The sequence below is a fragment of the Cervus elaphus genome, chromosome 31 (genome assembly GCF_910594005.1).
Source record: "Cervus elaphus chromosome 31, mCerEla1.1, whole genome shotgun sequence".
Taxonomy (NCBI): Eukaryota; Metazoa; Chordata; class Mammalia; order Artiodactyla; family Cervidae; genus Cervus; species Cervus elaphus.
This window is the reverse complement of record NC_057845.1, coordinates 48,715,590-48,739,708: the sequence shown is the minus strand read 5'-3', so window position 1 is coordinate 48,739,708 and position 24,119 is coordinate 48,715,590. Positions and strand designations below refer to the sequence as shown.

Here is a 24,119-nt window from a genome sequence, read left to right as displayed (position 1 = left end):
TTCCTTATTCCTCCAATGCCATTGAAAGGGACTCAGCAACAGCAATATTGAAGACCATAATCATTGAATTGCTCCTATACAGAATTTTTAAACCTTTTCTCTAGCAAAATTATTGTCATTTTGTAATCTTTCATTTCTGAATTCTCCCTAGAATTCAACATTCTTGAAGTGTGGTGAACAAGTATAAAAAGAAAGCTACCAGCTTTTGCTTATCACTTCTATAATGTTTGTAGCATTTTATCCTATCCCTATAATGACACTCTAAAATTTGTATCATAGTCATATGTAGTCAACTCCTTTTCCTAAATCTTAAAAATACAACAACAAAACCACTCACTGATTTTCTTCTTACCATATGAGAGTTGTCTGTCCTCTAGGTTTATTTTTTCCTGGTTTTCTTTTAGAATTTTAAACACTAACATATTTATAGACTATTTATGGATAAATATTTTTTGTTACTTCACATAATAATTTTAGTATAGTTTTGCTCTTTATTCACCACTGTACTATTATGTTCTTAAGTTATCATTCAAAAATCTAAAACAAAAAGTTACTAAATAAAATCACCTGTAACTTAATGAATTGATAAAATCCAGCAGTGATATTACTCATTTCCTAATCTAATATAGGTGCTTACCAACATGATCAGCTTCATTTTTTTTTTTTTTTTTCATTTATTTTTATTAGTTGGAGGCCAACCATTTCACAACATTGCAGTGGGTTTTGTCATACATTGACATGAATCAGCCATGGAGTTACATGTATTCCCCATCCCGATCCCCCCTCCCACCTCCCTCTCCACCCGATTCCTCTGGGTCTTCCCAGATTTCTGAATAACGAACCACTGGTTTAGCACAGCAAGATGGCATGATAACTTTTAGTTCTTATTTTAATTCTCTCTAGTAATGGAACCTTATGCTTATAAACCATTTTGTTGGTAGCTTCATTTGAGATAAATGAAACATAGAGTTGTAACCTTTGTTTATGTGCACATGTGTATATGTGCCAGGGTAAATGGAAGGTGAAACAGAAAGAAAGGGGATGGGAAACTAGAGAAAGAAAACACCACAAAAATGTTTGGATAACTTTTATGAGAAAATTGTGGGGTTTAATTCTATTTTTGTTTCCTAGTGGTACTAAGCATAGGGTAAAATGTAACATTAATTGTGCTTCATGTGAAAGACGGAATAGTTGCAAATAGGTGTATACTCTTGAGTATTTTGGAACAGAACGTGAGAAACAGTGGAAGTGTCAGTCACTTGGTCATGGCCGATTCTTGTGACGCCCATGTACTATAGCTCGCCAGGCTCTGTAGCCTTCTCCAGGCAAGAATACTGGAGCGGTTTGCCATTTCCTTCTCCAAAACATATAGTAAAGGTGTTTAATTGAAAATGATTGCTTAGTGGCTGAGTCCATATTCATTATATATTTCTTTTATTAAAAAACTTTCCTAGATTTTAAATTTCCTAAAAATAACTTGTAGTATTATGGAAACAGTGATAGAATAAATTCTTGATGTAAGATACCTAAAAAGGAGATATCTAAATGTACGTTTGAATATAGAAGAATCTGATTACATAACCTTAAAGGCAGTTAAGACTTGTATGTAGTTATGTAAATAAAATTTCCCTTTATAATCCAGCTATCTTTATCCTGATGGGAGGAGTTATAATCCTGATTTAACTGGACTATGTGAGCCTACACCCCATGATCATATAAAAGTTACACAGGTAAGGACAATTTCTGGAGACATACTTAAAATTAATAAGTATTTGTGATTCCTTTGAAATAACATTCTTAATAATTGGTAAAGTCATGTACAGATATTTAATGCAAAACATGTTTAAGGAATTCTAAGAGTGTTTGAAAAAAAGTTACAGAACTTTTTTTATTTTTTTGATAAAAATCTCTTGTTAATATTTCTGCTTCCAATATAATACTGACATTTTTGTGGGGAAATAGATAAATCTGTAGGTAGACAGATCTATAGGAAAGTAGAGATATTTAGCTTTAGAAAACTTCAGGGAAGATTCGAATAATTGTATGCATTAGTTTTTAGAGTCAAATGAGTAATTGAAACCCATTGGAGACAATAATTGTTTTTTTGTAAATCCACTGTTGGCACCCTCATAGGTTATGACTTGGGGGGGTAACTTGGTCAAGTCTTCCTTGAGGGTGGTATTCAGTACTTACCAAAACCTAAACATGTTTGACTCTAGATTCCATATACATATCACTTGAGCATACACACAAAGATCTGTACCCCAGGATGTTCACTTTAGCATTGTTCTTAAAAATGAAATATTACAGTATACCAAATACCTGTATTCAGTCAGAGGTTAAATACCATAGCACACTCACACTTCATTATCCTGTGAAGTCTTTTAACAAGAGGAAGGTAGTGCTGGACACTCACATGGGAACCTCTGCATCTTGTTATGTAAAAAAGTTATGTAAAGCTTCATTATGTAACATTTGACTTTGTAAAATGACATTATGTAACTTCAGTTTTATAAAGAAAAATAACCATTTGTGAACATGTGAATGCACTTTAAAAAAATAAAAATGAAAAACGCTAACTTGGCAACAGTCTTTGAGAGAGAACTTCCAATAGTTTATTTTAAATGTAGCTGAGTTTAAAAAAATTTTGAAATTTGGATATTTTGTACTTTGTATAATAATAAAACTAATAAAACCAAATGATAAGTTTTAAGGAAAACAGTAGATAATTTTTCATTTCTACTTCTTTAGATTTCAATGGTCTTGATATTTAAAACATACTTGTTGACATGTGTACTCTTCTGGGCAGTTTTAAAAATTTAATACATGAAAGCCATTTTAAAAGTTATGTACTGATTCTGTGTTTTCTAATATATGTAGAAAGACACAGGAGACAATTCCTTATAAAGCCATTGTTTAAAAATTGTTTTAAAATTCATATTCAGGAGCAGTATCATTCTCTTAAACTACTCATAAATATTTGAATAGCTTACCTCTTAGGTTGCATTGCCTTTTGCAAGTGTGATTTTATCTTTAATTTTTTTAATAATTGTAGATTGGTCCATTCAATTTCATAACCACTATACAGGCTACACTCTATAGGGTCGCAAAGAGTCGGACACAACTGAAGTGATTGAGGACACACACACAGATACTTACCTATTATTTTAGGGATTTCAGTGATATATATGATACTTTGGACTTCTTTTCCATCTTGATCTACTCTTTCCCTAATTTATTTTAAAATTATATAGTCACACATATACCATGATAGACAGAATTTATATATGAATGAGTGAGTATGTGGGTGTGTGTATCTATGTGTTTATACATATGCATTTTTTCTCACTGAGATTGTAAGAGCTTTCACTAGGCTAGGGATTAAATATTGTCATTTATTCATCCTGTCCAAGGCCATGTATGTAGTACCTACTTACTAGACTAACACATTGCCTTATTTAAACAAATTTTTGTTTCAGTAACTCCTTTTCTTTGTATCCCTATTAAGTAACACTCTCTGTTCATACTTTCTTTATACTTATGAATATATCTGAATCTTCTTCGTGACAGAGTTCTTTTCATTATTTGAACACTGAGAATTTATCTATGCCAAAAGCATCTAAACTAGTGAATAAAGAGAATAGATTTTTAATGAAACAATTTTTGATAGCTGAAATGATTAGGTTTTTGATCGTGTTAGACTGGGAAAAGAGTATGCAAATAGGGGTTTAATATAGAATTTGAGGAAAATAATTTATACTACTGAGCCTCAGGAGTTTTTTAAATTCAGTGTATCTTCTTATACTTTGGAGATTATATGACATAATAAATGTGGACAACAGTACATGGCATGCAGAAGGCCCTTGGCAAATTCTCCGTCCTGAAATTTCCGAAATAGATGTCTAAGAAATAAAATTGTCAGCTGTATTGCAATTTTGACATTAAAATTAGATGAGTATGTGGTATTTACAGAGAAAAGTATTGTTTTTTATTGCATTTAAGACCATACGTTTGTCTCTTAAATCACCCTGTTGATGCAGGTACCTTCCTAAAGGAACAGTACAAAATGTTAAATAATCCAAAGTATTAAAAAAGCTTATGCAATTGCAGATAAAATCTTTTTAATTTTATAGACCAAATTGTGACTACCAATTTAAAATATATCTTAAATGGCAGTTTGATCTGACAGGGTCAAGTGTGAGGAATTTACTGTAAGTCATGGTATTTAAGGAAATTCAGTGTTATCAGTTCATGCAAGTAAATACATTAACGTTGCCTTTTTCGCTCCCCCAATTCCAGGAGCAGTATGAGTTATATTGTGAGATGGGCTCCACTTTCCAGCTCTGTAAGATCTGTGCTGAGAACGACAAGGACGTCAAGATCGAGCCTTGTGGGCACCTGATGTGCACCTCTTGTCTCACCGCCTGGCAGGTATAGTCAAGATCTAATTGGTCACGTTGATGTCTTCCTTATGTTCCCTATGAATATGTCTTTTTTCACTTTTCTTCATCTTTAAGGACTCAGAAAGTCACACGTGTTTGTTTGAAGGGTTGTCTTTTTAAGAAATCTCGTGTTGAGTCTTTCACGGACATGATTTGACGTTTTGTTGGGTTTTCATGCTTTCTTTGTGCTGTGCTTAGTCGTCAGTCGTGTCCGACTCTTTGGGACCCACCAGGCTCCTCCATCCATGGGATTCTCCAGCCAAGAACACTGGAGTGGGTTGCCATGCCCTCCTCCAGGGGATCTTCCCAACCCACGGCTCGTACCCGGGTCTCCCACATTGCTGGTGGACTCTTCACCACCTGAGCCGCCAGCGAAGCCCAAGAATTCTGGCGTGGGTAGCCTGTCCCTTCTCCAGGGGATGTTCCCAACCCAGGAATCGAACTGGGGCCTCCTGCATTGCAAGTGGATTCTTTACCAGCTGAGCTTCAGGGGAAGCCCTTTTCTTTTACTATTATTTAATATGTAAAATTAATATAACTTAATCTTACAGTATTAATCATAAGTAGTTCTGCTTCTATAACACTGTTGATTTCGGAGTATCACTTACCAATGTTGCAAACTAACCATATTTATTTATTGTAGCTCAGATTCTATTTATAGTAGATCAGATTCTCAAGCAAAGTAAACCCTAATAGATAAATCTTACATTGATGTTTCAACACTTCTCTTGAGAAGCTATGGCTCCTGTCTCATGTATGTCTCCAATTGCTCTGTAAGGCTAAAACAGGAGCATCAGACAGAAAGTTTCCCAAATGTCTTTAGTTCCCATAGTCACTAAATTTTCCAGTTTACAGCAACAGAATCTAAGGCAAGCTGCCTTCCATTCTGTAGGCATTCAATAAATATAAATTGATTTGATGTTTTAGAATACGACCTAGAAAATAATTGGTTTCCCCAAGGGCTTCTTTAAAATATTTCTTGATCTGTAATAAAGGTTAGAGATTTTTAAATAGATCTTTGGACAGATTTCTAGTTTTGAGTATTTGGAGGATTCACAGAATATTTTGCTCAAACACTTTTTTATCTACTATGTTTTAACACAGTATTAAAGTCAGTATTGTTGATTGGATTTAGAAAACAAATCATTAAACTTTCAAGCCTGTAAAAAAATTTGCAATTGAGCATTATCATGAGCATCCGTATTCCTGAACCTTCTCTCCAGCCCAGAACCTGTGTATTTCCCCAGGAAGGATGGCCTCAGGGGATCCGGACAGGGCAGTGCAAACTCATAGGAGTATTGATGTTTGTTGAGCTCATTACTTGATGATAGAATATTAATGATTTTCACATGCTTATGAAGAGGGCCTCTTTCTACCTTTGGGAAACTTTTAAAAATGGATGAAGAAAAAGAGGAAGAACTAGGAAATGAATTACAATTGATTTACATTTACAGAGCCATTTCTGAGCTCCCAGACATCTTTCCTTCGGTAAAGATTGTTCAACCTCCCTACATGGCTCGCTTTCAATATGCATTTGATTTATACTTTACCTGAGGTTTTCCTTGCTCTCATTTCCCTTTATCCCTTCATGATGCTTGTGAATTTTGTGTAGTGCAGGGAGAAGTCAGAGGAAAAGCACTGCCCCATATGACATCAGCAGGTTCTCAGCATACAGTTACTTGACTGCTATTTATGTTAACGAATAATAGTTCTGCAGACATTGCAGTGCCTTTTTTTTAAAAACAAATGTTTCAATAACTTTAGTTACACTGGTAGAAGACAAAACTGTCAATTTGCAAATGGATTTCAAATGTATCAGTAGAAAATATTATAGAGATGTTATTGACTCAGTGCCTGGCTGACAGGGAGGGAACCGCTTTAAGATTATTTGCTTTACCTGAAACCCTCTAAGTATTTCAGGGCGAGTAGTAAGCTGACAGAGGCCGATATGTCTGTCAGGCCCTTTAGACTGAGTTACGTTCTCAGGGCAGCAGTAGGGTTCTTATAGGTGTGAGGAAAGTCAAACTTTGCTGTTCTCCCTAAAGGAAACCAGAATTTTAGGCTGGTACAGGCTCCCCGTACCCTGCCTCCACAGATGGCCCGCGTCCTTCAGCCCCTTCTCTGGGGTCCTGGGCTTGGAGCACAGAAATACAGACCTACTAAAGGACCTAGCGTCTTCATCTTGAAACTTAAGTAGCGTTTGGAAGTTCAGAGGAAGTTCCCACTATGTTGGCGGAAACCTTTGGTTAGTAAAGATGATCACTTATAGGAGCATACAGAATAGCTGTTTGCCGTGTGGCTCAGAGTAAGTGAGAGGACAGCTGAATGTAAAGCAGAGAGGTTTTACTTATTTTAGTTTCTGTATTCTTCTTAAAAGAAATTAAGCTTTTAAAACTCCAAGGCCAGTGATATGTGTTTCCTCTAGTGAGTCTGTGCAGTGCTTGCAGCAGGTTGGTGATGTGCCAGGACACAGGGGTGTTTCCCGGTTGTCATGGCTGTGTTATTAATCCTTCGCCCTTTACATCACCACAGCTTTTCTACATTTTATTCTGTAGTCTCCAGATGATACAGCTCCTCTTGCTTGTAGCTAATCAGTTGCTTGATTTTTCATATTGATCTAATGGCCTTATATTAAGATAGGTTCAGTCAATTTGTAATTGTTAATATTTGAAATTTTTTCTTGGTTTTTAAACTGTTTAGTACTTCTTTGTTTTACTTTTAGAAATTGAAGAAGTACATAAATTGTCAAGTGCTAAAAATTGTCTCTGAGTAAAATTTTAGGAGCAGCCATGTGAAAAGTAGTAATAAAGTAGTAGTTGAGTAAGTTAAGTAGTAAAAAACAAAATTGACAAATTCGAAAGTGCTTAGAAAGTTGAAATAATCAAAGTAAATCACTCATGCCACTAGTGAATAATATTATTATCCTAATGTAATCATAGAATTTTGTATATAGGTTAATGAAAAATATGCAAAGGCAGTATTTCAGCATCTTTAAAATTCTTCCCACACAGGATGGTTAATGATTAACAAGTACTTGTCTGATACATTTTTGTGTGTGTCTCTGTTACCTGCATGTTGTTCCTGTTTAGTCTCGTAGTGAGAAGTGAAAGTCTCTCAGTGATGTCCAACTCTTTGCGACCCCATGGACTATGTGGTCCATGGAATTCTCCAGGCCAGACTACTGGAGTGGATTAGCCTTTCCCTTCTCCAGGGGATCTTCTCAACCCAGGGATCGAACCACATTGCAGGTGGAGTCTTTACTAGCTGAACCACAAGGGAAGCCCACGTTGTGTCCAACTCTTTGCAACCCCATGAATTGTAGCCTGCCAGACTCCTCGTCCATGGGATTTCCTAGGGAAGAATACTGGAGTGGGTTGCCATGTCCTCCTCCAGGGGATCTTCCCAACCTAGGATTGAACCAGTGTCTGTTACGTCTCTTGCTTTGGCAGGCAGATTCTTAACCACTAGCACCACCTGGGATGCCCAGAACTAAGATGACAACAAGGTAAAAGACATTGAAGATCAATTGTCAAAAAGTCTTTGTAGTGTCTCAGTTCTGTCCATTTCTCTTCTGAAATGTATCTGTAGTCTTTTCAAAGACTCTTTAGCATGCGCAAGATCTGTGAATGAATTCTAAGAATTTCAAGCTACAGCTTCATTTGTTCCATTCACTAGCTGCTGAGTAATTCCCTTCAACTTTTCACATTTTGTTTTTTTGCACTTTTTTATATTGCTGGCAATATTGTTGGTTCTAAACCTATAGCCAGGAAGACCAGGTTTCTATTTATTGCTTTTTTAACACCAGTAGACATGCACGGGGATCTCTGGTTCAAGTTTTCTCTACCCCGAAGAGAACTGTTGTTGGGTCAGCATTTGGGAATTTCAAAGTGATATTCAATAGTCTGTATCTCAATGGGAATTTAGTCGTTTAAGAAGCTTCAACTTGTGAACGTTTCCACTTTCGGATAACCTGAATGTTTCTACATGTGCATATAGATTTCACTCAGTGCCTCTTCCTGCCAACCAAAAAATCTGTTTTGACAGCTTTCATAGATTTGTATGGACTGCAGTATTTGACAATCTTTTAAACACATTATTGCAAAAATACCCCTGTTATTTAATAGAAACAAAGGTCTTATACAGTGAATCTAGTTAAAACAGTTAACAAACATCAGCTGTACTAAATCCTCACATGAGTTATCTGCTCACTGAATTTAACCTAATTGACTGTCAAAATGAGGACAAATGAACACAAGTATGGGACTTTCCTATAGTTCTATGCTGTGCTGTCAAACATTGTATATAAGCTTGTAGATATAACTGGAAATGTTACGTGTACATAACATTATGTACATGTTATGTGTACATGTTATGAGTACATGCAGTAATATGTGTCTTTTTTTTTTTTTTTAACTTTTTCCTTATTCAAAATGGTAAAGGGCTAGAATGTGTTTTGTGACTTTAAAGGCAGGATTTTTGTTTCTCTATGCTTGTGTGTTTTTTCTATGAGAGAAAAAATTGAGTTTTCAGACTTAATTGTGCACAAGAATAATTTGATATCCCTTAACTTGGTTGGTACAAGCTGACATGAAATGACATCTGTCATTCTCTAATATCTCAAGTCCATTGTTATTTATTTAGGAAACAATCTTTGAGCATCTTCTCTGTCGCAGGTTCTATACTAAAGACCCAGTCCATACCCACAAGGAGTTAAAATTAAATCTAAAAATTTTATAGAGGGGCACAGTACTAATAACCACTTGAATATCCTGTTATCTTTCAAATTTAATTATGGGTGGGAAATATTTTTGTTACTTTCTGCTACTTTGGTTGGGTGTACTGACATGAAAAGGATTTTAAAAGCTGCATGTCTGCCAAGAAGCTCTGATAAATCAGTCAGAGTCCAATAGGAAATATTAAACCCAGACCATAAAACATGTTGGGTTCAACCATTGTGCGTCTTTAGCAAGTCGTTCTTCACTAACTTTTCCCTCCACTTGATGCCCTACTTTGGTTTAATTGAAATTCATTGGAGACTTAAAGTTTATGTAATTAATGGAAATCTAAGACATGCACAGTAGAAGTGTCAGTCAGTTGTTTCAAGCTGCAAGTGGTTCCTCTAATTGCTGTCATAATGGCCCATTAGTCATGCCTCCAAAGAGGTGTCAGATACTTTTTTCTCCTTCTGAAACATCTGTGTTATTTAATAAATTGAATAAGCAAGCCTGAGTTTGCCCAGAATACTAAGTAAGCTTGAGTAATCACCTCTCTAGAGGCATTCTTTGAAGCAGTATCACTGTGGGTGAGGCATTTCTATTCTATCCTTGGCAATGAAACTTGGGAGAGTTTTCTTTCACTTCCACACTGTTCCACGAACATTAACAAGACATTTTCTCCTTTACCCTGAACTCCTCCATGTCTTCTTTTTTGTAATAGCACATTATGCGGAAGTGATGTCGCAGGGTTACTACGTAAGGTGTCAACTAAAGAACTGTTCTTATTCGATTACACCTTTCAGGAATGTAGAAAATATCTTCTGAGCTCATGAACAGGACAGACTGTAAACCATGTTCTTCAGGTTTTCCTTCCAAAATAAAAAATGGATATATGTATATGCCAGCTGGATATGCAGCCTTGTTTTTAATTACTGCCAAGGACTTTAATTCAGTTAAAAATAAAATTAATTTTTTCTTCTAGTTATTCCTCCTGCATATTTTTTCAAAATAATTTAGAGGAAAGATATTGGAATATTCAAAATGCTTCATACAGAGTCAATAGATGAAGGTTGATAAGCTCTGATTTTAACATGACGTGATTAAAGAGGTTTACATATGTCCCATATTTAGAGAGCATTATTGGGGAAGAAATATGTAACTCAGAGGTGAGAAGTCAGCTCAAAGAACCACATTCAAGACACTAAGAAATAATCTTTTAATATATCTTCCTTCAAAAGCAACCAGGCTTCAAATTTCTAGCTTCAGTGAAACTTTTTAGACTCAGTACTATAAGTACTTAGGACATGATAAAATGCTAAAGCTCCTCTTTCACTTTGAGAGTCGTGTAATGGCTGCGGTGTTTCTTCAGCTATCTTACCTCTTTTCTTTTGTTCCTGAGACTATTTTTGTAGTAATTATAGCAACCAGAATTTTCATTGCACTTTGGAAAGCTTTGAATTAATTTTTCTTAGTTTACCTTTCAGATATCCCTTAAAATGTGCATTCTTTCGTGATACCCAGCAAATAAGATGAAATGGCTTACCCAGTGTCACCCAGCTGGAATCTCTGGGTATAGGATTCTAGTCCAAGCCTCTTGATCAGAATGTCTGTGCTCCTTTCCTCATTCACTGTGTTCATGGGCCTCCCAAATTAAAACTAGAAGAGTCTAGATTCATCAATGTCATTTCCCCTTGCCCTGTCATAAAAGAACATCAAAACTAAAGATCTCTCTCTCTCTGTTACTTATTCTAATATCATCATTAACTGTCCTCATTCATTCTTTTTGTTTGTTTGTTTTTTAATTTATTTTTTCTTTGAAGGATAATTCCTTTACAGAATTTTGTTGTTTTCTGTCAGACCTCAACATGAATCAGCCATCGGTATACAGATATCTCCTCCCTTTTGATCCTCCCTCCCATCTCCCTCCCCATCCCACCCCTCTATGTTGATTCGCGTAGGCTGTCTGTTTTACATATGGTAATGTAAGCTTACATGTTACTCTTTCCATCCATCTCACCCTCTCCTCCCCCCTCCCCATGTCCATAAGTCTGTTCTCTATGTTTTCTTCTCCATTGCTGCCCTGTGAATAAATTCTTCAGTACCATTTTTCTCTATTCCATATATGTGCGTTAGAATATGATATTTATCTTTCTCTTTCTGACTTACTTCACTCTGTATAATAGGTTCTAGGTTCATCCACCTCATCAGAACTGACTCAAGTGTGTTCCTTTTTATGGCTGAGTAATATCCCATTGTGTGTATGTACCACGACTTCTGTATCTATTCATATGTTGATGGACATGTAGGTTATTTCCATGTTCTAGCTATTGTGAATAGTGCTGCAATGAACAATGGGATACATGTGTCTTTTTCAACCCTGGTTTCCTCAGGGTGTATACCTAGGAATGGGATTGCTCGGTTTATATGATGGTTTTATTCCTAGTTTTTTAAGGAATCTCCATACCATATTCCACAGTGGCTGTATCAATTTACATTGCCACCAACAGTGGAAGAGGGTTCCCTTTTCTCTGCACCCTCTCCAGCATTTATTGTTTGTAGACTTTTTGATGATGGCCATTCTGACTGTGTGAGGTGATATCTCATTGTGGTTTTGATTTGCATTTCTCTAATAATGAGCGATGTTAAGCATCTTTTCATGTGTCTGTTAGTTATCTGTATGTCTTCTGTGGAGAAATGTCTGTTTAGGTCTTTTTCCCCCTTTTTGATTGGGGGGTTGTTTTTCTAGTATTGAGTTGTATGAGCTGCTTGTATATTTTGGAAATTTATCCTTTGTCATTTGTTTCATTTGCTATTATTTTCACCCATTCTGAGTGTTGTCTTTTCACCTTGCTTATAGTTTCCTCTGCTTTGCAAAAGCTTTTATGTTTAATCAGAACTCTCCACCATGACCCATCCATCTTGGGTGGCCCTACATGTCATGGCTCATAGTTTCATTGAGTTAGACAAAGTTGTGGTCCATGTGACCAGATTGGTTAGTTTTCTGTGATTGTGGTTGTTATTCTGTTTGACCTCTGGTGGAGAAGGACAAGAGTGTTTTAAATTTCTGTAACTGTGTTTTTTGTCTCTGCATGTTTTGGAGTCGGTGCTCCCACTCCAAAGGCTCAGGGCTTGATCTCTTCAAATCTTCATGCTTATTTGATAAGTTTCGAACATATATGATGAAAATTTTCAAGAATATATGTAATGGATTCTCCGTTTAACTTCCAAGTGTATCAGGGCTGGCCAAGGAGTCTCCTTAGGTGGACACCAGAAATGCCATTGAGAAGGGAAGACAGCCCCGAAGCCTCTGGGTTCCTGACGACCTTGTGTAGCTCAGAGAATCCTACGCAGTGCTCTGTGGAGACCGGTGATTGTCTCCTGTAGCCATCCTCAAAAACAGCCAGGATGCTAGATGTAATCTCTGCAAGGTCTCTGGCGCGGAGGTACAGGTGGGAGTCCACGGCATGGGGACCAGTGGCAAGTCGCGCCGGGCCCCCGGGGCGTCTCCTGCAGGCCCGGGGACAGTTGGTCCAGTAGTTTCAGACTCCCCGGACTTTGGCTGCAGGGAGAGCCAGTTTGCGTCCTCGTTCATTCTTTTTAAGAATAATTTTAGTTCTTCATCTGTGGCTGTGTTAGATCTCTGTTCCTACACGGGCTTTTACCCCAGTGGTGGCGAGTGCAGGCTGCTCTGTACTCGCGGCACACAGGCTCTGACCGCGTGGCCTCTCTTGTGGCTGAGGATGGGGGTCTGCGGTGTGCGAACCTCACTTGGGGCAGTGCGTGGGCTCGAGAGCGCAAGCCCAGCAGTTGTGGTGGGTGGGCCTCCTTGCTCCACAGTGTGTGGGATCTTCCCGGACCAGGGTTTGAGCCCGTGTCTCCTGCATTGGTAGGCAGATTCTTTACCGCTGAGCTACCAGGGAAGCCCTCATTCTTTATAACAAGAATTTGCTGAGTTTTTGTGAAATATATTGTGCTCTGAAAATGCTTAGCCTGGACCCAAGGTACTGTCAGTATATGTATGTGTATTTATCTAGTTAGTTATTTGTTTATATTTGCTTCATGTTTTAAAAAAAGATTTATTAACTTCTAATCTGTGTGAAGTATAGCACGGTAATATACACTAGAAGTTACTGAGGTGGGAAACAAACACACACATGAAACCAGTAAAAATATGAAACGCCCACTCCAAAAGGGGACTCATGAAGTACTGTGTATTTTCTAGGACCCTCACTTTATACTGTATTTACAGGAAGGCATGAAGCAATTGACTCTAAAGTATGCCTCCAAATAATCATCCAGAGAGCAAAATAAATTGTACTGTATGTTATATTTATCTTTAAAAAATTAAAAGAACGTATGTAAGAGATAATATAGATCTGAACAATATTTAAACAAAGAATATGGAAAGTGACTGATATATAAACTTACAGTATTTATTGTTGCTAGGTGAATATTAGTATTTTATCATGATCATCTTACATAGTTTCAGATGATGTAGAACTGGCTTAACTTTCTGTCTCTTTTGGTTTTGAGAGGATTTATTTGAGGAAGTGAAATCTACTGAGTAAATCAGAATGGATGGAGTCCAAGTACTTCCTCTTAACTTTCTCAGAATATGAATTTTTTGGAGCTGATAGGAAGAGTTATTTATTGGTGGTTCTTCATTAACATATGTTTTACCATCTTACATTAAGTGTATGTTGACAGAAGCGTTATTTTAATTATCAAGGTGCAATTCTGATCATTTTATGTCTGTTGAAGACACTCTTTGTGTTTAATCAGCTATCTGATAGGAACAAGGGTGAAGTACTAAAATAGCACCAAAATTTGAGAATTTGAGTACCAAATTTGAGAATATGGTCAAAGCTAATTTTCATATGACAGTAGTCAGTTTGTAGAGAAAGTAGTGGATGAAATCATTTTGGAAGAGGCAAGGTGTGTGATCTATGTTTGCAAGCGAAAATTGAAGTACATTGCAGCTGAATTTTGATCCTAGTAAGTAATGTAAACTCTCAACAAAGATAAAGCTTAACAGAAAATATATCTTGTGATATATACCCATAAGGCAGCTACTCTTACACAAGTAATTTGCATAGCATTATACTTGAAGGTAGGAGAGATGGCCGAAAACCTAAGTTCAGTTTTAGATGAACTGTTCCCAGTCTTTTTCTTGTAACATCAAAATGCTGTAATTGCATATCACTTTCTCCTCTTTCCAAACACAATCTTTTCAGTTATCCTTTTTCAGGAAATAGATCACGTAAACTGGAAGTTGTCTTTAACCAGACAACATGTAAAACTGACCTTGGAGGTTCTAAGGAAGCCTTTGTAGGGGAATGCAGTTGCTTATTCATTCTAGCCACTGTGCTCAAAAGTAATATGATTTTAATTATTTAGATTGGATAGATTAATTGTAGTTATGGTAACTGTATGTTAGGTCTTAAAAGACTTTCTGTTTTTTAGGTGCTTATACTCAAACATTGACAAATGATTTATGTAATGTATAAGCCATGTCACCAGGACTTCCCTGGTGGCTCAGATGATAAAGCGTCTGCCTGCAATGTGGGAGACCCAGGTTGGATCCCTGGGTTGGGAATATCGCTTGGAGAAGGAAATGGCAACCCACTCCAGTACCCTTGCCTGGAAAATCCCATGAACAGAGGAGCCTGGTAGGCTACAGTCCATGGGGTCACAAAGAGTTGGACATGACTGACCGACTTCACTTCACTTCATGTGACGTGTAGGATTTACTTCAAAATTATCCAGGGGTGGAGGGAGCAAGTGAACATATAGCTGAAACAGGATTCAGCGTTAATTGATAATTGTTGAAGTTGGGAGATAGGTACATATAGATTTATTACACTTTTCTCTGTGCTTCTGTTTATGTTTGGAAATTTCTAATACTTTTTAAAAAACGTCTAAATGAATGAAGTGTCTACCTAGGCCCCAGAGTATTGCTTTCCACCCTTTGTGCATTAAAGACACAGGGAACATCAGCTCTTCTATACCTTAATTGTTTCCTTAGTGGCATTAGCTTACTTAAACTAAAGAAAAAAGCTGTATACCCATTTCTCTCACAACCTCCTCCCCCCATCACCCACTCTCAGCCTCTCAGCGACCAGTCTGTTCTCTGTATCTGAATTTACTTTTCTTGTGAATTAATTGATTTTTAGATTTCACGTGCAACAGAAATCATACTGTATTTGTCTTTCTCTGGTTTATTTCTTACATAATGCCCATCAGGTCCACCCATCTTGTGGCAAATGGCAAGATTTCATTCTATTTTATGGCCAAATTATATTCCACTGTATGTACATACCACAGTTTTTATCCATTGAAGGACACTTAGGTTGTTTCCATATCTTCGCTGCTATAAGTAATGCTGCAGTGAACACAGGATGTGCATCTGTCTTTCCTAATTAGTGTTTTCATTTTCTTTAGGTAAACATCCAGAAGTGGGATTTGGATGGATTGTATGGTTGTTCTGTTTTTAACTTTTTGAGGCCCCTCCATACTGTTTTCCATAGTGCCTGCGTTAATTTGCATTTCTGTCAGCAGTACACAAGGGTTTTCTTTGACCACATCCTCTCTGGCACTTGTTATTTCTCGTCTTTTTGATAATAGCCACCTCAGAGATGTGAGGGGATATGTCACTGTGGTTTTGATTTGCGTTTCCCTGATGATTAGTAACACTGAATTCATGTACCTGTTTGCCATGTATATGTCTTTGAAAAAATGTCTATTCAGATCTGTCCATTTTTTCATCAGATTGTTAGTAGTTTGCTTTTGTCTTTTGTTTCCTGTTGAGTTGTATGAGTTCTTTTTATATTTTGGATGTCACTTGCAAATATTTCCTTCCATTCAGCAGGTTATCTTTTCATTTGTTGATGGTTTCCTTTGCCATGGCCAACATTTTGAGTTTGATGTAATCCCACTTGTTGGTTTTTGCTTTTGCTGCTTTCAATTTTGGTGTCAGGTTAAAAAATTCATGCCAAGTTCTATGTCAAGGAGCTTACCACTTATATTTTCTTCTATCTGGAAGTTTTATGGTTTCAGTTCTTACTTTCAATTCTTTAATCAATTTTAAGTTAATTTTTATATATGGTATAAGGTAACAGTCCAGTCTTTATTAGTTGATTCATGCCACGTGACTGTTATTTTCCTAACACCGTTTATTGAAGAGACTGCCCTTTTCCCACTGTGTATTCTTGGCTTGTTTGCTGTAAATTGATTGGCCATATATCCACGGGTTCGTTTCTAGGCTCTGTTCTGCTCTAGGGATCTACGTGTCTCTCAGCCAGTTCCTTACTGCTTTAATTACTGTATTTACGTTGCTCCACTCAGGGCCCAGAGTACCACTTTCCATCATTCGTGCATTAAAGATGCGGAGGACATTAGTTCTTCTGCATCTTGCTCTTTTATGTTAGAACTATCTATTTGAAATTTTCTTTTGTAGATCTGTAGGAAAATTTCCTGCATGCACACAATATGGACCCCTTTTGCCTTTTATAATGAGGGGATTATACCTGGATGATAACCTATATTGAATATGTACTTATAGTTCTTATTATCAAAAGATAGGAGAAAGGTTGAGTTTTCCTTAAATATTTGCTCCTTTGTTAGAAAATATCAATGTAAGATGGGAGAATTAAGTAACAGTTTTATTATCTATAAAATGATGGAGCAGATAATTGAATTGCCTTGAAGCCCACGAGACCTGAGCACATGGGGCCATAACCATCAGAGAATTTTGTAATAACCAGTCTATATCTTTTCAACTCTTTTACCATTCCAAGTTTCTTTCCCAAATTATGTAAGCAATAGATGAATAAAGAATTGTTGTAGTTTTTTTTTTTTTTTTTTTTAAATTAACCAATCCAACGAACATTTGTTTTTCTTGTTTTGACGATTTGGGAAAGGAGATGTTCGGTTTTGTTAATCAGAGTAAGGCTTGGGAGAGAAGAAACCCACCACAGAATAAACCTACCACAGAATCTGACACAGAGTGTATGCTTACTCGTCCTGTGAGAGGAGAGTGAGAGTGTTACCCACCATTGATTTAGAGCATCACTGGAGGGCAGGTCGATCACCGAGTTCCCGTCGTACCAAGCAGATGGGACAGTCTAAGTACCGAATGGTTTCTTTAAAGATGTTAGCCCTTTTTGTTCATAGTCTCATCTCTAAAATGGTGCTCATTCATGCCATTTCTGCCTTTAATATGATCTTGCATTTTTACTGTTTAAAGTCAGGGTATAATACAGAAACAAAAAGATAATGGTGAATGTCATATACCATCGGTCTCTCAAAGCCAGCCTTATCTGCAGGGCGAGAAAACAGTCATCGCATTTTCCTACCAATTGTGAATTCTTAATATAGTTTGTTTTTTAAAAATGGAATTGGGAGATTTTTTGAAAACTTCAGTAATTAACTAATAAATGAATTTCTGGCCCCAAAGTATTTGCACAGATTTTTTTTTGCAGTATCTAGTTTGGAAGCAAGATGAGGGGCAAAATGTGTTAACTTACATATTACTACATTCCATATGGGCTGTGTCAGGGTGACCAACTGTTAAGACAAGGATGACTTCTAAATATACACTTAATTTTTCCCACTGATTGCTTATAAATCAGGACTTCAAAAGACCTCAGCAATCATAATGGAAATATTTAGCCATAGTGATGTGCACAGGAGCTTTTCTCAGAATTGATTTTGAAATGTATTATTCCAAATGTTCGTTCCACTTCTTTTATGAAGGAAATTTTTATCACAATGTCCTTTTTATCAAATGTTTAATTAGGACTGCTGCCTTTTTGGTAATGAAGGATATGAGTCAGTTTTCAGTTTTCTGCAGGACTCTAAAGTTTTGATACATTAAAATTGTAAATGAACATTCAGTAAAGCTAGGCTCTTTTTCTTTGGCAAATCAAAGGTTTTGTTAAAGAAATTTTTCTTTGAAAATTTGAAATAATGAGTATTTATTTTGTTGGCTCTGTGTTCTACTCCACACCTTCAAGACTGACCTTCCCCCAACCCCACTGCCTATCTCAAAACCCTCTTTTTTCCCAACTTCTTTTTTTGTAGTTGTATGGTTTTTATATAGTTGGCCCCTGTCTGTTTTGTTTTATTTTTGAACAAAGGCCAATCAGTACGATTTTTGTGTTTGTGCAGGAGTCAGACGGCCAGGGCTGCCCATTCTGTCGCTGCGAAATAAAGGGGACGGAGCCCATCATTGTGGACCCCTTTGATCCGAGGGATGAAGGATCCAGATGCTGTAGTATCATCGACCCTTTTGGGATGCCGATGCTGGACCTGGACGATGACGATGACCGGGAGGAGTCCTTGATGATGAATCGGTTGGCAAATGTTCGAAAGGTAAACTGGGAAATACAGGTTTTTTTCTCGTGTTGTGTGGACATGAAAAAGAAATGATGCTGTCACGAGTAGGGTATGACTGGGTTTGAGAAGGAAAGCTGCTGGACCAATCCGAAGAAAGGTGAAGATGTAAGTAATGTTGAAAGGCTGATGGAGTCATTGGGAGAGAAAGAACTAAACTACTTCAGCGCTCTCGCTGGTTTTAAACTCCAAAATGAGAGATGGTGAGAGCCTTCGTATAGAATTAAACATTGTCTGAGACTGGCGGTAGCATATCCATGAAGAAAATTGAAGAAAGGAAATTATTAAAATTAGAAGTGATGATATTACCTTTGTGAATTTTCCATAGTGTGGGGTTTGCTTATCCATACTGCTCTCAGGAAATTAACTTCGTCAGTTCACTGGGAATGGATGCTACTACCCATTTTATGTAACCAGGCCCACAGGGACTAGTCAGTGAACCAGAAGGCCAGGGGAGTAATTAACAAACGAGAAATTAATGATCCAGAGAACTGGACTCGGAGCTGTCAGGCTGTTCTCTGTATAAAAAGACACGTGAAATTCAGCTTACACTCAGAAGTGATTGAGTGATACTTGCTCTTAAAATTAGAGAAATGGCAACGAGTGGTATGAAAGGGTTGGCACACGCAGTATGAAGGTGCCTGCCTTCCTTCTGACTCAGGGCAGGCATGGCTTATCAGTCACGGTCCTCATCCCTGCTGAGTTCAGACTCGGCCTGAACAGCCTCGGAGATCCTCTGCTCTAATTTGTCAGGACACAGCAGGTAATATGCCACCTATTTGCCATCTGTGTAGGTAGAGTGGTGATGACGTGTAACGGCACCAGGCCGTGTCTGCCATGTGCATCCAGGTCTCTGAGTTAGGGGGACACTTAATACAGGAGACGGATGCAGTGGTTGGGGGTTTCTGCTGCTTTAGGGCCGTGTCAGCGTTTATTTCCTGGCCCTCCCGCGTTTTGTGTTCTGCTGTTCCATGCTTACCATGCTTACCAAGTACTTGTCCTTAGGATTTATTTTTACTTTATTTTTAATTGGAGGATAATTGCTTTATGATGTTGTGTTGGTCACTGCTGTCCAATGGTGTGAATCAAATTTAAGTAAACGTATATCCACACCGCTCTTGAGCCTCCTTCCCACCCACCCCCCTCATCTTACCCCTCTAGGTCATCATAGGGCACTAGCTGAGCGCCCTGTTACGTAGCAGCTTCCCACTAGCTATCTGTTTTACACCTGGCCATGTAGATAGTTCAGTCCTTCTCTCAAATTTCTGCGCATGGAGATATATTACCACCATCAGAATGGCTACTCTCAAGGTTTGCTTTGGTCTGAGATGATTTGTATTCTTCACCTCCCTGGTTTTTCATAAAAATGTCATAATTTAAGAGAAACTACTCTTGATTCTGTCTTTTAATGCTGACAACTGTATTTGGTTTTGAAGTTTGTGATCCCTTTGCCCCAAGAGATGGAAGAAAGGAAGTAATTATTCCTCAGTTCCTCAGTAACCCTCCCTCAAGGATGAACAGGAAACAAACAGCTCTAACTGAAACAGGGAATTGAGACTTAAACTTTAAGATGAACTCTTAATCAGTATTTTCTACCAGTATTAATATGTGTATGGACAAAACTTCTCACATCTATTATTCTCTCAACTTGAAGAGGAAGATACTCTGCTCATTTTCCAGATAAGGAAATGAGGCTCAGAGTAGGTGTCTGATGTGCTGCGTTAGGAAGCTGTCAAGCCGGGATTCAGTTACGTCTGCTGGATAAAAATGCAGTGATAACCAACACTTCATATGTAGCTCTCTCACATGCAGTGTGCTGAAATGGTTTCTACCAAGTCAGATGTGGACTGTATCCTAAAATATTTGCCGTATAATATTATTTTAATGAAGCAAAATAAAGTAGTAACATTTATGATTTCAGTGAGCTTACAGTGTTCTAGGTTCTTAAATCTTTGATCTCATTCGATCATGACACCAACCCAGTAGAGAAGCTACTGTTAATGTGCTGGTTTACAAAGGAGGCCATTGAAGAAGGAGGTGCAATGACTTGCCTAAGATCCAAGTACTCCTTTAAGCAGAACTGGTGCTTTATTCCGGGTCTTCCTGATAACTTAAAACTTCAGTTGTCCGCCATCATGCAAGACACCTCTTGTGTCCTCTTTGGAACATGTCACACAAATTATACTTGATAGTGCATACGTACCTGTCTTCTGCAGGTCTTTTCAGTTTCATAATATAATTTGCATCACGAATAACCAGAAATTAAAAATAATTTGAATTGTGATCTGTTGGCATTAATCTATAAAGTTACTTATGCCCTAATTGGTCACTAAAAACCTAACATTCATTTAGGCCCTCCTAATTAGAGGTATAAGTAATTATTATGTTTGTTTCCAATATACACTTTGTATGTGGCTATTTAAATGTTCCTAATTAAGATTTAATAAATTTAAAAATATTGTCCTTCAGTCACACTCAACATATTTGGAATGCTTAAGAGCCTCTTGTGTCTACCAGCTACACTGTCGAACTGTACAGATGTAGAACATTTCTATATATATTGAAATATTTATTATAGATAGATATAATAGAAATACTTAATAACCAGTAGATAATTTTTTTGGACAGCATTATTAGATCATCCCTCAGGTTCTTACTAGAAGAAGCTAGGTCTTATTGCAAAAGACCTTTCCTTTTAATTTAGGAACCTACTGGTCTTAGCTTTGTCTGAATATTTGACTATGATCTAGCACTAAAATCATTAATCTGTGGCCTGTATTTGTTTTCCTGTGAGCTAATGATGATTTTACATTTTAAATGGTTATATATTTAAATGATTTTTTAGGTACTTACGTAATTTCCTTGATTTTGCTTCTTGGTTTGCAAAGCCTAAATTATTTACTATCTGGCCCTTTAAGAAAAACATTTCCAGTCCCAGATCTAGGACACTTTAAAGCATTTAAAGAATGTTTATTGAATGCATGGATAATAGGGGATGACAGAAAAGTATTTCAGACAGGTACAACAGCTGAAGTAGTTCCAGTGAACTAAATGGTAATGTTTTCTAGCTAGGAAAAAGGCATTTTCAATTTTCTTTACTAAATGGGCTTTCTACTTTCAGTGATTCATGTCAGAGGACGGGGGGAAGGGCCATAAGAGTAATTCTTTCAAGAACTTTGTACACCTTACTGGTTGGGAGAAAATGGTGTTTACCCTACATGAGTCTGGGAAGGTGGCAGTTTCAGCCTGGTTTCCCCTGGAGTGAGTCGAGGCTGGGGCTTTGGTTCAGTCGTGGCCCTGACCATTGAAGGGAATCACTGGTAACATAAAGTGAGCGCGGGACAGTCGGAGGTGACCCTGGTGGTTTTCCCTGGCCTTGCACGTTCTCAAACCATGCACGTTGTGTTCTCTCTGGCACGCTGATGGACCTTCTGTTGAGGGAGCTGAGAAATTTTGACAATGACCTTCTCTTTAGTTTATCCCCAGAAAGAGAAGACGGGTGCTGCTCTCAGACTTTCTGGTCCCAGAAGCCAGCATTTATTGAGCAAAGTTGTCACTCCAGGCAGCGTCATTTCTTTACTTTCCAGGAGCAGTTAGATTGAAGAAACTTAAAGAACTTGTAATTATTTGTTTTTAAATTGAGGAATCGTGTTTCAATTATATGTCTTTATAACTGGCCTACCTCATCAATTAAACTGATTGTGAATTTTATAATATTTCATAAATCACTGCCACTTTACTGTCAATAAAACCTAAACTTTACTGTGACTACAAGCCTCAGTTCTTTCTGAATAACTGGGAAAGACAGTGCTGTGGTATTATGTTCCTATAGCACTTCATAGGTGCTTTCGCTTCAAGAGTTACACTAAATTGTTATGTTTTATTCAGAGGATGTCTTCTGCATTAGACTGTTCTTAAGGCCAGTGCCAATATCTTATTTATCTTTGTGTTTCTTAGTGCCTAGACATATATTAAGTGAAATAATAAATGCACATGCATGTTCACATGGTCTGTGAGGGCAGTGGCCTGATTTTAAGCATCTTTTTCATTCCAGTCTGAAGACTTGGGTATATCTGTGCAAAATACCAAATTACAGATTTTATGCAGTTCTGTCTTCAGCTGAGGTTATAAACAAATACCACAGATCATTTTGACACACTAGCTCTTCTACTTGATTTTCTTCCACTCTGTTATCATTCTTTTGCCTCATTCATTCTTTGATTTATTCATTTTAAAAACATTTCATTCTCTCAACTCCATGAGTGACTGTCAGTCATTGTCCAGCATAAGGAATTAATTCTCTTTTATCTGCCATTTCAAATACTCTTCACCTTTCCCTTCTTTTCCAACTATATTGTGAAACTGTTCCTGTCTGTCGGAAGCATATTACATTCTTCAAATTAGTAATGCTTCTATCAAAGCATAGAGAACTGAGCTGTTTGTATATTCCTGTTGTCATGGTGATATCTGCAGCTGGAATTTATAAGGAGTAGCATACTGAAGCTATAGAATGTATTTTTTATTGTTTGTTTTGTAGGTTTATTTAGGAATGCTAATCTTGCAGAAACAAGAAGAAACTATAAATCTATAATACAGTGTGTTAGTTGCCTTTCTAGATGTAGGCTATTTTATGAGTTTCACTAGAAGCTGTTATAGGTTCTGCTTGAAATTGTACCGTTGCTTGAGTCCTCGAGCTGTCTGAATTTCTCAGATAATTGGATCTGAGTGATCCCTTAGAGGAAGTCCAGGGTGTGATAGGTAAGATCAAATCCTTTCTGACTTTAGTCAGATCAAAGCTGAGAAAAGGTATCTATTGCTAGGTCAGAATTTTGCTTCATTTTGCCAGAGGTGTAAAGAATCTCCACAGTTCCTTAACAGTTACTTTGACAGAACATATTATTCACAAAATACATAAATTGCAAACAAATGAAGATTTGGTACAAATACGTTGATAGACTGACCTAGTATGTGAACCGAGATTAATTTCCTTGGTCTTAAACATTATATTATCTTAAAACAGTATTTAAAATTTTAGTGAGTGACCACGTAAGAGGAAAATCAGGTGTGACCAGAGGTCAAAGGAATTATTATTCCTTTATCTTTTTTTTATACATCCTTCTAATGCTCCCATCACTAATTAAAATACATGTTGCTAATTGAAAACTTAATATATCATTTAATTCTTCCTTTTCCTAATATGTGAAGAAAGAGTGCATAGTACTCCTATTCTGGGCAAAGAATTCATGTGTATAGATCACAGTGGTTTTGCAGTATTCTTAGGGTAGTATGACCTTTTTAACGTGACTTAGATTTCAACCACAGGGCTCAAGTCCACGCTGGAGCAGTAAGGACAAAATTTACACCAAAAGGGAAATTCAGAAGTAACCAGACCTTTGAAATGTAGACCATGGTCTTCAAGTATGGTCGAGCTCTTCCTTCTGAAGGTATTCAGAGACATGTGGGGACACTTTCATTGTCACAATGACCGAGAGATCAAGGGACCCACTGACATTTAGTGGGTGGCGTCAGAGATGCAAGTCTCCTCCAACCCTCGGGACAGACGCATCTA

The 24,119-nt window shown here is 37.3% G+C and overlaps 1 protein-coding gene across 9 annotated transcripts in view; it reads left to right on the top strand.

Annotated features, from left to right (window-relative positions):
• CBLB (Cbl proto-oncogene B) overlaps positions 1–24,119 on the top strand; it is a 218,548-nt gene that overhangs the window by 124,908 nt on the left and 69,521 nt on the right. For all 9 annotated transcript variants that reach the window (XM_043893003.1, XM_043893009.1, XM_043893008.1 and 6 more), the window contains exons 8-10: positions 1,643–1,730; positions 4,300–4,431; positions 18,326–18,529. In XM_043893003.1, the coding sequence (XP_043748938.1) occupies positions 1,643–1,730; positions 4,300–4,431; positions 18,326–18,529 (424 nt within the window). The remainder of the gene's footprint in view (positions 1–1,642; positions 1,731–4,299; positions 4,432–18,325; positions 18,530–24,119) is intronic.